The sequence below is a fragment of the Pelecanus crispus genome, chromosome 3, assembly GCF_030463565.1.
Source record: "Pelecanus crispus isolate bPelCri1 chromosome 3, bPelCri1.pri, whole genome shotgun sequence".
NCBI classification, from domain to species: Eukaryota; Metazoa; Chordata; class Aves; order Pelecaniformes; family Pelecanidae; genus Pelecanus; species Pelecanus crispus.
Genome location: NC_134645.1, coordinates 48,950,358 through 48,967,295, shown reverse-complemented (window position 1 = coordinate 48,967,295; position 16,938 = coordinate 48,950,358). Strand labels below are relative to the sequence as shown.

Below are 16,938 nucleotides of genomic sequence, written 5' to 3'. Positions count from 1 at the left end.
AAAAGTGACGTAAAGTCAGAAGAGCTTTATTAAGAATATATTTACAGCTGGTTTTGTTATTCCTAATATTTTTCAGTAATAGCATAAACTATTAATCTTGGCTACATTTGTTAATCACTAGAGTCACAGTTGATTTTTTTGCCTGTCTTCCAATTCTGTTTTTCCCAGATGAAATAATTGTGCAGAAGCCAGAGCTCACCAGTCCGTCGATCTGTCATGCTCCTGGTGGGGAATACTTTGTAGAAGGAGAGACATGGAATATTGATTCTTGCACACAATGTACATGCCACAGTGGACGTGTCCTCTGTGAGACTGAAGTCTGTCCACCTCTTCTTTGTCAAAACCCCACCCGCACACAGGACTCCTGCTGTCCACAGTGCCCAGGTATATATTGACAACCAGCTTTCATCGCAGTCCTTTCTTGATCTGAGACTGTATGATGTGAATATTGAACGCTTCAAGCATTCAGATTCAGTGTTTGTTCTTTAGCAGTTTGGAGTGAGAGCCTGCAGTCCTCTATTTCAACTGCAAAACTTGACTGTGTGCAGGAGATATCTTATATGTAAAAGGGAGTTGTGGTCCTGAAGTTTGAAGATCTTTGAAGGCAATCTAATAATGTAAGGGGTGCATGAGAACCAGAATCCTTACTTGGAAGGTTTGTGAAATATGCACTGGCTCGTTTATGGAAACATGCAGGATTAGAGAAACTTCGAAAGTAGTCAGAGCACTAGGCAGATACAGGCTTGTTTCTTTTCCTTTCTACATGCTTTGGTTTCTATGAACCTTTTTATTACTCTCTTGTCTGTTTGGGATTTGGTCTCGAACTGTTTGCTAGTACCTTTACCTGGTATGATTTGAGAGTGGCTTCAGGGCAACTGAGTGATATCAAAGCATTCCAGCCCAGCAGGTGTGCCAGATTCCTCCTAGACTGCCTCACAGTGTCAGGAAGGTAACAGGATTTGCTTTCCCCCGAGGAAAGAGATGCAATTTATAAATGAACGTGAATTCCTATTTTACATAGCAAATGGGGGAGTTTATTGCAGTGGAAATGTATTCCAAACCTGTGAATTGTATGTAAACTCACTGAGAAAATATTTGTCTTTATTAAAAACAAAATCTAAAAATTTTACTTTAGGAAAAAAAGAAAGGTTAGGTTTTGCCATTTCTTCTACAGGGTGTTTGTTGCTTTTTTGGGTGGTTTTTCAATAAAAAGGTTAGCCAGTTTTCCTGACTTCCATTTTTCTCATTATTAATTACAGTGAATATTTGCTTAACTTCAAGATACTGTTTGGAGGAGCTGATCTTTCCTCACTGGCTATATGAGGAGCTTAGTCTCATAAGTTATGCAGTCAGATTGAGAACCTGATCTGAGTGCCCTTATGAATCCTTTTTTTTCTTCTCTTTTTCTTATATGTTCTCTGCACATACAGTCATATTTCTTGATCCATAATGTCTGTTAAGATATAGCTTCATTGTAGCAATATGTCTCCCCCATGCACAGGCATGAGAATTAAAGCAGACCCTTTGGCATCAAGCTGAAGCCTGATCAAGTTCCATTTCTTTCTCAACAGCTTATAATTAGCTCATATAAGTCCACTAGCAAAGGCAACAGCAGCGTAATAGCTTTTCACTTTCTATCATTTGCAGATTTGAACTGACACGGCAGAAGCTGGAATTCAGGTTTTAGATTTAAAATCTAATCTCTCTAATTGAAGGTGAATTCCTGTGTACCTTTCAGTTCAGAGCATTCGGAGTGGCTTTCTGAGGGCCTGCTTCTGATGGTGATTGTTTTTCACTTTGCTGTCCTGTTTTCTCTTTTTTCGTTTTTTTTTCTTTTTAGTAAACTCAGTAAAGGTCTATGTAAACTTTATTTTAGACCACATCATGAGATCCTCATCACACGTAAGGACTGAAGAGACATAAAGCTCTGTCCTTCTAGTTCTTCTGAAGTTGCGAACCAGTGTGTCTTCAAGAGTGAATCCTCTGTTGAGGAAATAAGAGAAGTTACCTGCTCTAAGTTAAATAACTTAACCTGTTTATATTTACAGATGAGCCTCTTCAGCCCTCTTCATCAAGCAATGAGAGCATGCCCAGTTATTGCAAAAATGATGAAGGAGACATTTTTCTGACAGCTGAGTCCTGGAAGCCCAACGTCTGCACTAGCTGCATTTGCATGGATGGTGTGATTAGATGCTACTCTGAGACTTGCCCACCAGTATCCTGTGAGAGACCTGTTTTGAGAAAGGGACAATGTTGTCCTTACTGCATTGGTGAGCAAATAAAAATAGTTGATAACTTGCTGTTCCCTTTAGGGAATAAGAAGTTTTATTTCCAAATTGAAATATATTTTCCCTGTTTTGGGGAGATACAGTTTGTGCCTTAAGTTGAACTGGAGAGTGAAATCTGCATTAGAGAGCTTTGAGGATCATGATTTGTGGTTTTGGGATAGAAGTGCAGGAAGATATAAATGTAATTTGCCTACAAACTTGAGAGGACATCCTCCTGAAAACCTGGTAATATACCTTACTAGATGAAAACATTACACAAAAATTGTTTTATTTAAAGGAAGATCTGCCAGGTAACACATATATTATGTCAAGATATGTGATAATATGAGGAAAATATTAATTATGGCTGCACAAGATAAGCTGAAGCATTATGAAATTTCATAAAATGGAGAAGTGTTAATCAGGCATCTAAATTAAAATACAGGCAAAACCAGGAAGTTCATTAAAGATAGTTATAGAAGAGGCAAAATAATATATTTGAGAAAAAATTAGGGAAAATAATTTTTTTTTAGTACTAAAAATGCATAAAGAATTAAGGGCCATGCACTGGTTTTGAATTTGGAGTTGAAGTAAATGGTGGATGCTGTAGATAGTGAAAATTTTTAGAGTTGCAGAATTTGAGATTCCTGATCACTTTTTCATTGTATTTTGAACGTGAGTATTTATTTACAGATGGCTTTTTTGTGAGTTTGTAGTAAGTACAAAGGCTGTAGAATGGATGCTGCTGATAGAGAAGCATTGTATAACGAACTTACTGAAATTAAGTCTTTGTAGCATTGTTGGAATGCATTCAGAGCTTACTATAACCTTCATTTCCAAAAGTAGTAAGGGGAGATACAGGAGAAAAGAATTCAGTAAAAAGGAATACAATAAAATAATCGTTAATTGAACATGCGAATCAACTTGCCCATCTATAAACAATACAGTTCATCAGAAAGATGTCAGAAAGGTCGTGAAGTGCTTTCAGATATGTACCATTGGTGTAGCTCTTGAAATCTTTAATTCGTTGCAGATAAAATATCTTAACAGTTTTGTAGGATATGCAAGGAGTTCCATCAAATAAATGCCTGGAAAAGTTAGAAAGTATCAAAATTTCAGTTGCCCTTGGAACCCTGCTTAGATTCATGATGAGGATGTTTTGAGGGGAAAATACTATGTTATCCTATTACTGCTTTCTCATCATGGTTTGCATACAAAATGGGGAGGATTTAAAGCTTCTTTGGCAGCTGTCTTTCTACAGGCTTTTCTTCCAGTGATTGCCTTTACAACCATAAAGATCGTTTTAATCTGGAATACATTTTAACATTAAATAAAAAAAACCCAACCCCAAAGTGTATGCAAAGTTGGGCAAACCAGTAGAGTTAGAACATGAGCCTTAGTACGGTACTAGTGAATTCTTTACATCAAGGAAGGGATGCACCACAGGGACTAGTGCCATGAACTACAAAAATAAAACCTCTAGAACTTTGTGCCTACCCCTTGCGTGTCAGGTTTACAAATACATACACACAACATGTAGATATGGCTTTAATTAATTCACTTTGAATCCCATATAGTTGCATAATATTGCAAGTACTTAAATGTGTGAGCTGTAAAAACCTAATGATTTTTTTTTAATAGGAACTGCTCAGCAATACGAAATACAGAAGCCGGATTTTAATTAGTGCTCAGATATGAAGACTTTAAATGATGATACATTTTATTAATCTAAGCTGTACTATGTTGTCAGTATGTTTTGTGGTCTACATAACTGAAATTCATGGAAACTTACTTTTTTAATCGTTTCTATGAACTATATACTCTTGCCTGTAAGAGAAGTAAGGTCATGCATTTAATTTTTGTCTTCCTGGTTCTTACTGTTTTACTCTTCATTTCTTGAGAACTGTGAAGCATATCTTTGTACAGATTCACCCTTACTATTTGCATGTAAAATGTTTAGTAGGCATCTCTGTGGAAACAGGTCTTCATTTATTGGAATTTCAAAATTTATGCAGGGTTTTAGCACTGTATTTTATTCTGCTGCTTTCTGGATCCAGATCTGGTTAGTGCCTAACAAATTAGTATAGATGCAAATTCAAAATTTTCCAGGCCTCGGATGCTTTACTGTTTGTCAGAATCCTCAAATTCATCCTGTGTGTTCCACATTCTTCTTTCTCATGCAAAAAAAGATTAATTTGGAAAGATAGCCTTCTACTTTAGAGCAGATGAAGGGATATCTATTTGATTAGAGACAAGATTAGTCTTCTGTGGAAAACAGAGCAATGACTGTTTGTTTACCAGATGAGATTGATTTACTGGTGCAGCTGGAGGAAATTTGAGAGAAGACAGGTAGGGGTAGACACGGTATTCTGAACTGCGTTTTTGTATGTGGGTTTCTTACTGCAAGTCTCTCTTGTTTCCACTGTCCTTGAGCACTTGGTGTTGTGGCCTTCATCTTTATCCAGTGTTTATACTCGCATAGAGATGGACACCTAAATGGGACGCACACACAGGATAATACTTTCTTAGGACTTAAAATTTGTCTCCTCTCGAGGTTCAAAGGTGCAACACTGTTCTTGTGATTTTACTCTTGTTCATTCTTTTAAAAAACATTTACTGTATTAAATTGTGATGTGTTCTTTACAAAGTTGCAAAAGCCTGAGCAAGTTAAAGGACTTTTCCAGCCAAACCAGCTGCTGAGTTGAAGAAGCTGTCCTGAGTGGGGCAAGGTAGCACTTTTGGGAGCACATCAGCCAGAGTGCTCAGCTTTAGGTCTGAATAGATAATGAGCAGTAGAGGACTCGGGCTGCGTGCCTCACCCTCTCCCCAGACACCTACTTTGTGACTGACACAGGGCTCCACTGGCTCTATATGCCAACGTGCAAGTCATCTATAGAAGAACCTAATGTCCTTTTCACAGCTTGCAGACACCTTTTCCTCCCACTCTTCCTTTCCCATGTCCACCCCATATTCACTTACAAAATCTTCTACTTGGAGAGGCTGGGACCCATACTTACAGCCATGGAAGCCATGGGATACCTATACCAAGGCCCTCTGGAACATTTATGCTTTTCAGATAATTCTGTTAGTGTTTTCACAGTAGTACTTCTTGCTGGTCTCCTTTTGCATTTAAATTTACTCTGTCCAGATCTGTTGCACTGGTCTGCTGACTGCTAACCTTGTTATTCCAGATGATGTCAGTCTATTAAGTTGTCACTAATTAAAAGCTGTACTGATGGCCAAATTATTTAATAAGGCTTTTTATTTATGTTTGGGAGGTAATTCTAACTGACGTATTTACATATGTAATCTGTGTGAATGTTAAACCAGTATTTCTCTGACAGCTTAAGAAGTTACTCTGCGATTTCATTCTGTTATCTCATGCATATGCTTAATCTGCAAATTCATGTCATCAGCAGGTTTCCTCATAATAATTTCTGCCTCTAAGAGAAAAATGTAGTGAGACACTAAGATGAAAATGAGGTGCTGCTTGGCTTTTGGAGGTGTTGCTGTGTAGTTTTATTTTGATTATCTATAAAGTGCTATAGCAGCAAAAAACACCTTAGGCTAAGCAATTCATAACTGTCTTCTCAGCAAAACAGAAGATATACTGCAGACCACCTAGAAGGCTTGCATAGGATGCAGCATAAAAAAAAAATGGTGCGTTGAATGCTTAGGCAGAAAGTGTAATGCTTCTTCTAAGTGTTTTCCCAAGACCTACTTGCTTCATCAAGTCCAGGTCCTTATTACATACTGTGTCAAAATCTACCTGAAAAGATGTTAGTTTTACAGCTCTCAATCTTTAGGAAAGGTGTTCTGTAACCTCACTTTTTTCTGAGGGTTGAGATCACACCAATTTCCAATTAATATAATACTAACCATGAAAAAAATGTACTGAGTTTGGTTATTGCCCTTTTCCTGGGGTTTTCCACTGATGCAGTTACGGGGAATGATCATGTCCTCTTTTAATCTGTTTTATCATAATAAATAGTCTAAGCGCTTCTAGATATGTCACCTAAGAGTTGCTTCATCCTTCTTGGCATCCAGCCTAATCTTTTCTTCAACTATTCCAGGCTGAGTTCATCTTTCTGGAACCTTGGTAATTAGAAATGCAGGTAGTCTGGTTTTTTTCATAGTTAAATAGGATTTACTAGGAAACAAGGAGGAGTAGGAGTTGGCATGCCGTCTTGAACAGCCAAACATTAAAAAAATCAGTTTTTCTTAATTTTCACAGCACTTTTGATATCATCATTTCATGTCCCAATCATCCATCCTCTAGCCTCTTGCATGAGGAAAATGAGCAGAAGCAGCCCAGGCTAATTATGTACTTCATAAAGAAGCAGAAATGACACTTTTTAAACAAAGATTTCCCAGATGATGTGGAGAGGGTCTTTTAATTACAGCTGGGATTTCTTTGTAGCTTTTGTTTCGCTTTCATGTTTGGGGAAGATAGCAGATTTGTGTGGAACTGGCCATTACTGTGTGATCACACCGCTCTTGTTTTCATTCAACAGAAGATGCAGTTCCAAAGAAAGTGGTCTGCCACTTCAATGGAAAAACGTACGCAGATGAGGAACGCTGGGACATTGATAGCTGCACACACTGCTACTGCCTGCAGGGTCAGACTCTCTGCTCCACTGTCAGCTGCCCACCCCTCCCTTGTGCTGAACCCATCAACGTGGAGGGGAGCTGCTGTCCCATGTGTCCAGGTAATGTGATGTGACAACCCAGATTATTGTAATGCTGCGTTTCCAGCACTGATAGTAAGGCGTTTTTTAATTGGTGTTCGAACATCAGTCCATCTTTGAACAGAATGAGGAAGACAACAGACACTTAGACTTCAGGAAAATGAATATTCTTAACAGATAGGCATATTGTGCAAATACATAGTTTGAATTTTACTTATTCTGAGAACTGTGAACTCAAAAATTAGTTGCTTGTCCCTGCTCTGTCCTTTCACAAGGTTATGGAAATACATTAGTGAAGTAGGACAACGAACATTCTTACATCTCTGCAGATTCTGTCAGTGATTAACATTTCTGTCTTTTCCTTTGTTACTTTTCAACTATTGCATTGCTTTATTTATCATTTTAACTTGGCTTAAAAGTAATATGAAATTTTCTTAGCTATGGACACAAGGGACATAAGAATTGCAACTGGTTTTTAATGCTAGTCCTGACAGACTTATGCAGGAGCTTGCTCATCTTAGCCAGTAACTACTTCCAATTCAGCAGTACTCCCTCTTGCAGTTCTACTTTGAGGATTACAAAAACAGGAAGGCAAAGAAACCAGCAGTGACAGTTTACATATCAGCTAGGAAGATGTAGCCTTCCTGTGGTATTTTTGTTGTTTAGTATCACAAAGGAGCAAATGTGTGTTCTGAAATGGTATTTTCAAAAGCAAATTTGTCCACATAACTATATCATCCCGTTGACATTAGGCTAATGATAATGGCAGCAAGCATGTATCCCATATACAGTATGAAACAGGTTTTAAAACAAAATCCCAGGCTAGTAATGGTGAAAATTCTGAAACAAATGAAAGGATTTATAGGACAAAGCACTGCAGATGGCCAAGTATGTTTTCTGAATTAAGAGCAGCACTGGGAAGTTAAGCAGCCTGTAATTTATGAAACACATTTATCTCATTTCGCAGAGATGTATGTACCTGAACCTACTAACATCCCCATTGAGAAGACAAATCATCGAGGAGACATTGAACTAGAAGTACCAAACTGGCCAACACCGAGTGAAAATGACATCATCCACATTCACAGAGGTAAGATCCGATATAAACTGGGCTAACTTAGGTTTGTGTTTATTCCCCTTGTTTTAATGCATCTACTTGTTCTATTTAGGTAGCATCTGTGTAATGCTTTGAAAAGTGGTTATCTGAGAATATGCTTCAGTGCGGAACTCTTATATGCATTTTTCTTTGAGTAAAGACGAGTCAGTCTATTAAATTATATTTATGCAATTTGGTCTCATTACCATTCCATCTTCAGCTTGGAAGAAACATCTGCGTTGATATGATAGAGTTCTATAAAATTAAGAATGCGATAAAATGATGAATGAGGAGTGATTCTGCAGTGTCTTTTCTGATACAAAAACTAGAAAGCAGACTGTTGTCAGGCCACTGGAGTCAACAGACCTTCATTTCATCCATTTCACACTCTTATATTGATAAACAAAAAGGGGAAAACATGTACCACAACTTAACATATATCATAGACAAATGCCAGATTAAAAAAAAAAAAACCCACTTCACAGGTATAATGACACAGGGCTAATAAAGTTGTCTAAGGATGTAAATCCAGCTTGTGTTTAAAACTGTACTGAAATCATTATTCCAGGGTAGGGGGAACCCTCTATGACACAGTCTTTGTTAGCCTTTTCTAACTGAAGGACTACCTAAACTTGTATTTTTATTTTTTTTTTTTTTTAAATCCAAGGATGATCTCATAGCATACCATTGTTTGGTGGCTAGGAGAAAGGATACATGAAATGTAACTGCTTTACAAAATTGTAAGCTTACACTTACGTAATTACAGCGTTTTCATTTCTCACAGGCATTAGTAGCTGGCTTGCAACTATGCTGGCTGGGGATTATAAACACACACTGCAGACTGTGTGGGAATGTTGTATATGTCATTGAAAATTGCCTTTCTTTGGAATTACATGCAAAACTTGCTACAGTCTAGTAGACTGCCAGCAGTCTGTTTTCACAGGCTGAGTGGTGCAAGTATTGTAGTATGTTCTCAACAAATGAGAGTGTACACATCAGAACTGTCTTATCAGGGCTTTTTTTGTTGTTTTTTTTTTTTTTTTTTTTAAAAAAAACGGGGGGCTTTCATCCTAAGCCTTCCAGGTTTTCCTCAGCATAGAAACACAGGCTGATTTTTTTACAAGTGGGAATTTGGTTGTGATCAGATATGATGATGCGAACGCAACTGAGCTAAGAGGTTACTGTCAGACTTGCTTGTTATTGTGCTTTAGATTCCATCCTATTTCCTCTCTTTTTGACAGCCTTTTCCTGGTTAATGTAGTCACTATGTAAGATACTGCCTTTCAGTTGTTCTAATTTATATGAATAAGGTGACATTTCAGGAGAGAAAGTCCAAATTCATGTGAATGACGAGATCCACAACTGGGACTTTCATAATTACATTCTTCTTTATGGTTAAGGCCTATTTATAATTACTAAAAAATGCTCACATTTGCCTTGCAGACATGAGTCATCTCCAGGGAGAGTACAGAAGTGGCGGTGGACCACACCCAAGTGAAGATGCATCGGTTAGCTCTGTTGCCTTGGTGACAATTCCAATCATGATAGCGCTGTTACTGATCATCATCCTTTTGCTCATCAATCAGAAAAAGCAGTGGATTCCAGTGTCCTGCTACAAAGCTCCAACAAAGGTGCCACGTTTATGTCTGTTTCCAGGCTTTCACTTTTTTTGGAAAACAAGATTAACTAGAATATTGTGTAGCATTAGTAGCATAGCATTGTGTAGCAGTAGTTGAGTTCACATCATCTGAACTCTCTTAAATTATTTTCTCTTTATGTCTTAAACCATTTTGTACTAGTCAGTCTGTTGGCATTTATTTAGTCTCCTAAATGATTTTTTTCACTATCAAATGAAAACATTTCCTGCTTCATAGAGTAATGATTTGTCACTAGATAGAAATCAAGCTCAGCAAAAAAATTTTAAAAAACCCCAACAACTATGTATATGTGTAGGTAAATACATGCAATTTTCTTATCTGCAGTCTTAAGAGAATACTTTTGCTTCTTCACTTTTATCCACTTTAAAAGTATTGTCCAACATCAAGTACTGTATGTACTAGTAATGTTTATCACATTTTCTAATAACAGCATCGTATGGTTCTGGGATTAATATTTTAAGAGAGATCTCCGGAAATATCCACATATTTAAGTATTCTGAGACTACCAAAAAAAGGAAGAAGCAGGTAGCTTGGAAATGAACAGTGAAAAGAACATTGTTTTGCTTTGAGTAATATTTCCGTCAGCAGACTAAGCCCTTACTCCATATTCAAATGCCATTTATATCAGTTCCCCAATTTATCCCACTTCTATTTCCTAGTTCTAATCAAACAGACTGTGTCCATGCTTGGAACACAATTTGAGAGCATCTTTTCTTCAGCTCCATCTAGAAGACTAATACAGTAACTTAAAAAATTAAGTGTCCATATTCTTTCTGTCACTGTTGCAGAGCTTTTTAAAAAAAAAGTCTTTTCACAAACAGTTTACAAATATAGTCAGAGCATAAAGTTCAATTCAACCGTAATTAAATAGGAAGCATGAAGAATTGGTATTATTCCATTTCCAGTCTTTCAAGCCAAGTAAGCGATACCAATTTCTGAATTTCTGAGGAATGCACTTGAAAATCCATTTTTAACTCTAATGTATTCACTCCTAAACTCTCAGAAAGGCTGCTATGTGACAAAATAGTTGAAGCTGAAGTGAAAGTCACAACTTTCTAACTGTGGAACTATAACTAATAATTCCACATACTTTTTTCCTTATGAAACATCATTTTCCTCAAACACTTCTATTGCTGAAACATTTTTTCAGTGTCACCAAAAGGCATCATCCACACACTAAGAAAGCTCACTTTAAGTCACATACAGATTCAATGCAAGACCTTGGATATATGGAAACTCAGGTTTCTTGTGAGGGTCTTTGTCATAAATGTAGCTTTCTTTTAAGGTTTCTTCAACTAGGTGTCACTCATTAGTTCCTCCTATTCCTTGCTGGGTGACTGATGGTTCCTAGTAATAAATATTGGCAAGCGTGTTTTGGCTTTTGTTTTTTCTGTTCAAAATAGTCCAGCTATTCAGTAAAGAACAAATCAACTGTGCTTAAATCATATCAATACCAAAAGAAAGATTATAGAAAATATGTTTAAAATTACAGATGGATGGCTAATGTTTAGCCCCGATTCTGTTAACATCAGTAAACCTCAGGACTTCTTTGTGAATCCAGTCCACAGACTTCTTAAGAGCCAAATGTAAAACATTTTACAGTCATGTTTTGTAACAAATATCTGGGCAAAAAAAAACTTTTTGTGACAAGGGTTACTGAATGTAAATTTTTAGTAATAAAACCCCTTCTGATTTAAGTCTTGGAAAAAGGAGCTACACCAGTGGAAACCAGAATTTTTAAGATTTGTAACATGCTTATAGTGTGAGCATTGTCACTAGCTTCGTACATATCCATCTGCCTGTCCTCCCTCCTTCGTGCTTAGCCCATAAACGTTGAAGGTAGTGTGCACCCAGCACTGTTTCACCTTCCTCTCAGCTGCAGAATCTTTCAGTTGAAGGATTCTCAAACAGAGGACTAGTAGGACTGGATATGGGAATATCAGAGCTCCATTCAGAAGATGAAAAAGGTGATTCAGAAGAGGGTGTTGGTCTGTTATTGTGCCTGGCATAAGCCTTTACCAAGTTTAGCAAAAGTCCAGACTCTTTCACTGCCGATTTGATTTTGTTTCGTGCTTATGGACTTGAACCGTAAACATTTTTTTAATTGCGAGTGGAATACAAACATTTTTTAACTGATTCAATATTCCTTTTCTGTTTTAACAGCCTTCTTGCCTAAACAATCAACTGGTATATGTGGACTGCAAGAAAGGTACCATGGTCCAGGTGGACAGTTCTCAGAGGATGCTAAGAATTGCAGACCCAGATTCAAGATACAGTGGATTTTACAGCATGCAGAAACAGAACAACCTACAGGCAGATAATTTCTATCAAACAGTTTGAAGAATTGCACCCTTACCAAGGATTTAAGAAAGAGAGAGAGAGAGAGACTAAGTCTGCTATTAAAATAAAGCTAGATTGTGCACTTGCTTAGTGGATTGTATTGGATTTGTGACTACATGTACAGCTCTAAGACCTTACTGGGATGAGTTCTGACTCAACTCCTGCAATGTGCCAGAAAAAGCATTCCCACTTTTCCTTGAGATAACTGACCAAGTGTTTTCTTAGAACCAAAGTTTTAAAACTTGTTAAGATGTATTTGCTTGTAACATAGCTATAGAGGTTTTTTGGGAGGGGGAATCAGGGGCTAGGGGTAGGCAATGAGGTAAAAGGAAGCTTCAGAGAAGCTGGTCACGCTTGGCTGGAGAAGAAAATGAATAAAGAATACTGCCGAGCAGCAGGATAGTGTTATTTCTTGTTGCTCTGAAATTGCATCTGTTGCAGCAAAGCCTAACCCCGGGTGAAAAACAATATGAAAAGGTCTGATATTTTTTTTTTTCCAGCTGTTGCTACAGTAATATACTCCTAGAACAGAATTTGTCACATCACAGGTGTGGTGTAGCTGCAAATATTTTTCTATATGATGAGAAGCTGCAGTAGTTAACGAAATAGCAAGGAAAAGGTTATAGCAGAAAATAAAGGGTGGGTTTATTAAGGATGTATAAAATTATACCTTGTGCTGCTTTTTGTTTTTATTTTTGTTTTCTTCAAAGCTGATTGGCTAGATTAGCCAGATTTTGGCAGAGTTAGCAAATGACTGAGGCCTAAGTAATTCCTGATATGAGCACTGGATCTTTTGACAGCAGTATTGAAGGAAGGAAGGAAAAGTCAAGAACACCATGCAGTTCCAGGGGCTTTTGTTTGTTTGTTTTGTCTGTTGTGGTTTTGTTTTGTTATTTTATGTCAATCTCTGGTTGTTCATACAGGAGAAGGAAAAATATTTTTGTTGGACAAAGCTCTTGCTTACAAGAGAGTAAAAAAGAGACTGTTTTAAGGTTGTTGTTTTTTTCTTGTTGATGTTCTTATTTACTGGTATGCAGATTTAGAAACTACTTCCATGCTAGGAAGCTGCTTAATTTTAATTGTATATTACTCAAGCACCTTTTTTGAAGCTCAGAAAAAAAAAGGAGATCATGCTTCTTTAAACTTTAGCATTATAGGAATATTTATGTAAATATAATTATGCTAAAAACAACAAAAAGTATTTGTATGTTTGTGTATATATATGTATATACAAATGCATGTAGGTATACATATGTATATATACATGCATGTGTATATACACTATACATATATATACTGTATATATAAAATACTATGTATACAGTATATATTTTTTCTATTTTTTTTCTTGTTGAATGTATTTTTATCTGAGAGAGATTTTACCCAGAGCAGAAACAGATAAACAGGCATTCCATATCAATGCTTAATCGCTTGTGAGTTTAGGAAAGACAAGAAAAGAGCATCTCATTCTACCTACAGTTTGATTTGATTTGAAAGTGTTTGCGCGCGTGTGTGTGTGTGTGCACTCTTGTGTTTGCGTGTGTACAGTACGTGCACGATTATAGCAGTAAGCGTTGCTCTTGCTACTTGCTACATTTCAGGGTGTTTCTTATTTTTCTTTTCCTGCTTAGCCTTAAAAAGGCTTTTTAATGAATGCATTGGCTAGAGACACTGATGACGATATACATGCAGCACTAATCAGCTCCATAGAATAACACCATCGGCTCCTGGATTTTCTTTTTTTTCTTTCTTTCTTTTTTTTTTTTTTTTTCTCCTTCAAACAATTGTTTGAAACAACTACTGGAATAATGTCCACATTAAGCTGGAAGTTTGTTGTAGCTTGCCTCATTTATAACTCTGTATAATACAATGTTAACTTTCCAAACAGGTCTTGGCACTTTTATACTAATTACCCATTTGTGCATTGCCTTTTTTCTTTTACAAATGCTTGTCATAAGAGACACAGATACCCAGTATGCTTAATGTGAAAAGAAAATGTATTTTTTGTAAAGGAACTCTCAAGTATTGTTGTAAATACTTGGTCAGAGGTTGCTGAACTTTAAAACTGAAAAAAAAAAAAACCCTAATTTATTATTATAATGACCTAATTTATTAATCTGAAGATTAACAAGTTTTTTGTTTTAGAATATCAAAAAGGTGTTCTAGCTGTTTGCATCAAAGAAAAAAATAGGTGTATCATTAAGGGTCAACATTTTTTCTGCTTATATAACTTCCATTTCCAACCACCAATAAGAAAAAATGTAGTCTCCCCAGTGTTTTGTACTCAATCTGATATTGAAACAGAGATGTTTCTGTCCAGTAACTACAAAGATTTTGTCAAGACAAAAAAAAAAAAATCCACTCCTTGCATAAGAGTAAGCAGTCTTTATCCAGAAATTGTAAATGCTTGCTTTTGTTTTACAATCAAGGCCATATTCTGAAAATATTAGCAGGATATAGGACATGGTGTAAAATGTTTTTTATTTTTATTATTTTATTATTATTATTTTAAAGATATGATTTATCCTATGTGCTGTATCCATTACACTCTTTTACTTTGGTTCCTGTTGTGCTCTTGTAAGAGAAATGCAAATATAATTTTCTGAAAAATAGATGCATATGTGGCACTCGGAGTGCACTGCGGTTCAGCAGATTGCTTGTTTACTTTTTTAACTGTAAGGCGGTTTCTTGTAATTTGGCTCTTGGCAGCACAATAAAAAAAATTTTAAACCTATTGATGCATATTTTCTTAAATTTTCATACTTATTACTTCCATACACGGGTCTTGAGACATTGGTTTATGTCTTGGTATTATGGTGAGGTTTTTTTCCCCTGGGACTAGGAATTTGTGATATTGTCCTGCTGACCTGAGGTCAGAACAGTTCAGAAAATACTGCGGGTAAAGAACAGTTAAAGAAGGTTCTGGGGCTTACAGTAAAGAATTGTCACATCAGAGGGATTTGTGGAATTCCAAATAGCTTCAGCACCCAGTAAAGAGCGATCTCTCAAACACAAAGTTAGGCCTTTGCCCTGCAATTGAGTCCATCTGTTGTACCTGTCAAAGAGCCATAATCGATCAGCCGGGGCTGTGAGATGGGGTCCTGTGGAAAGTGCGTGGAATCAGAATTTGCACTTCAAGGACTTCCCGAGCCACAGATCATTCATTTACCTATTAGCCTGTAATATTGTTTTCTTCTATTAATTTCTAAATTAATGGACTTCATGCAAAGTTCTGGTGTGTGACTTCCTGAGGCAAGGAGTTTTTCAGCTTAACTACTTGCTGTGTGAAAAACTGCCTCCTTTTCTTTCCCTGAACCTACCCCTTGATGGTTTCATTTGGCATGCCTTACTGTCTGCATTTAAAGCAGCAGTGGATCGGTATCTATATGTCACCCATTAATTTCCAGACCTGTATCTTCTCTCCATTTTTTCTATGCTGAAAAGCCCAGGATGATTTTCTGGGAGCTGTTCCATACCTTCTGGCCGACCCTGCCGTTCTTTGTACTTCCCATTCTATTACATCCTTTGGAGCTCAAGGGCAAAGGGACTGAAAATGGCCGTGTTGTTCAAACACGGTACACCCTGGAACTAGCATCGTATTTACCGTTTGGATTGCTGCTGACCACTGAGTCAATCTTCTTGCAGAGCTAGCTGCAATAATCCAAATGCCCAAGTAGTAATAGTTACTGCAAGGCCCATAATTGACTTCCGCTAGGATAGATTGTTACTCTTGTGCATCCCTTAACATCTATATATGGTGAATTTCCAGTCATTTCCTCTCCCTTGCTAGTTACCTGTTCCCGCATTTTTGCTCCTTCCCAAGACTATGGCAGTGGAAGACGATGTCTTCTAGAAGAGCATTTTCAAATTCTGCCTGCAAACGTTTTGCTGTTTCATCAGAATGGAACAGAAAACATCATTGTGCTAACGTATAAACCAATGGTGCGTCCACATTTGAATGCTCAAAGTAGCCCTGGCCTCCTTTGCCCTGCTCCCAACGTCAGAAAGGATTATTTGGAATGCCTGCGTATGCTAAGGTTTGTCAGCTTGAAAAAGCTGTAACTGAGGCTAGGGTGAAGGTCTTCGAATACTTCAGTAGCATGCAGATGCGTAATAGGGAACGGATTCTCCACTCACTGTGTCTCCTTCCAAACATGCAAGTAGAAGTACAGAAAGAAACTTAAAGGAGACTCAAAACAAGGTCAGGAAGTTCAGCAGAGACAATTCTTTCTGCATGCTGTGGGATATCAGAAGTTTACAGTGGTTAGAAAAAGTACTAGATTTAAAAAAAAAAAAAAAAAAGTCTATCGTAAGCTGTTGCACGTAAGGGCACAACATAAATCTAGCAGAGGATGGGAATGGGAGTGGCTGCTAGCAAGAACCAATTCTCTCCAAAACTTAGTTTTATGCATGTTAGGTGGCTGGGCGGAGGGAGAAACGACAGCCAGAAGCCACCCGTCCCGAGGTTAGCGGGTGACAATGAAATGGCTGCAAACGCTCCTCCTCCCCCTCCCCGCTCCCCGGTGAGCTGCCCCAAAAGCAGCTGCCGCGGGCCCGCGGCTGTCGCCCCCCGCGCACGGACGGAGCCCGGAGCCGCGGCCCGGAGGGTGCTCGCTGGCGCAGCCGGCTCCGGCTCTTCCCTCGCCGCGGCGGTGTCAGGGCCCGGCCCGCCCCGGCCAGCCCCTCCCCGTCCTCCGCTCCGAGGGGCCGGCACCGCCCGCCCGAGCTGGCCTGGGCGCTGCCGGGCTCGCGGCACCGGGCCCCGAGGGGGGGGGGGGGGCGGCCCCGCCTCGCGCCCCGCCCGCCGGGCAGCCCCGCGCCGCCGCACGCCCCGCCCCGCGCTGCGCGAGGCGTCAGGCCCGGCGTCTCCGGCTGTGGCGGCGGCAGCG

At 38.3% G+C, this 16,938-nt stretch overlaps 1 protein-coding gene across 1 annotated transcript in view; it reads left to right on the top strand.

Moving 5' to 3' along the window:
* The window catches only part of CRIM1 (cysteine rich transmembrane BMP regulator 1), a 187,729-nt gene extending 175,680 nt beyond the window's left edge, over positions 1–12,049 (top strand). Inside the window, exons 12-17 of the mRNA XM_075708174.1 lie at positions 169–384; positions 2,049–2,270; positions 6,782–6,976; positions 7,923–8,045; positions 9,495–9,682; positions 11,873–12,049. Coding sequence (XP_075564289.1) covers positions 169–384; positions 2,049–2,270; positions 6,782–6,976; positions 7,923–8,045; positions 9,495–9,682; positions 11,873–12,049 — 1,121 coding nt within the window. The remainder of the gene's footprint in view (positions 1–168; positions 385–2,048; positions 2,271–6,781; positions 6,977–7,922; positions 8,046–9,494; positions 9,683–11,872) is intronic.
* Positions 12,050–16,938: the final 4,889 nt, after the last annotated feature.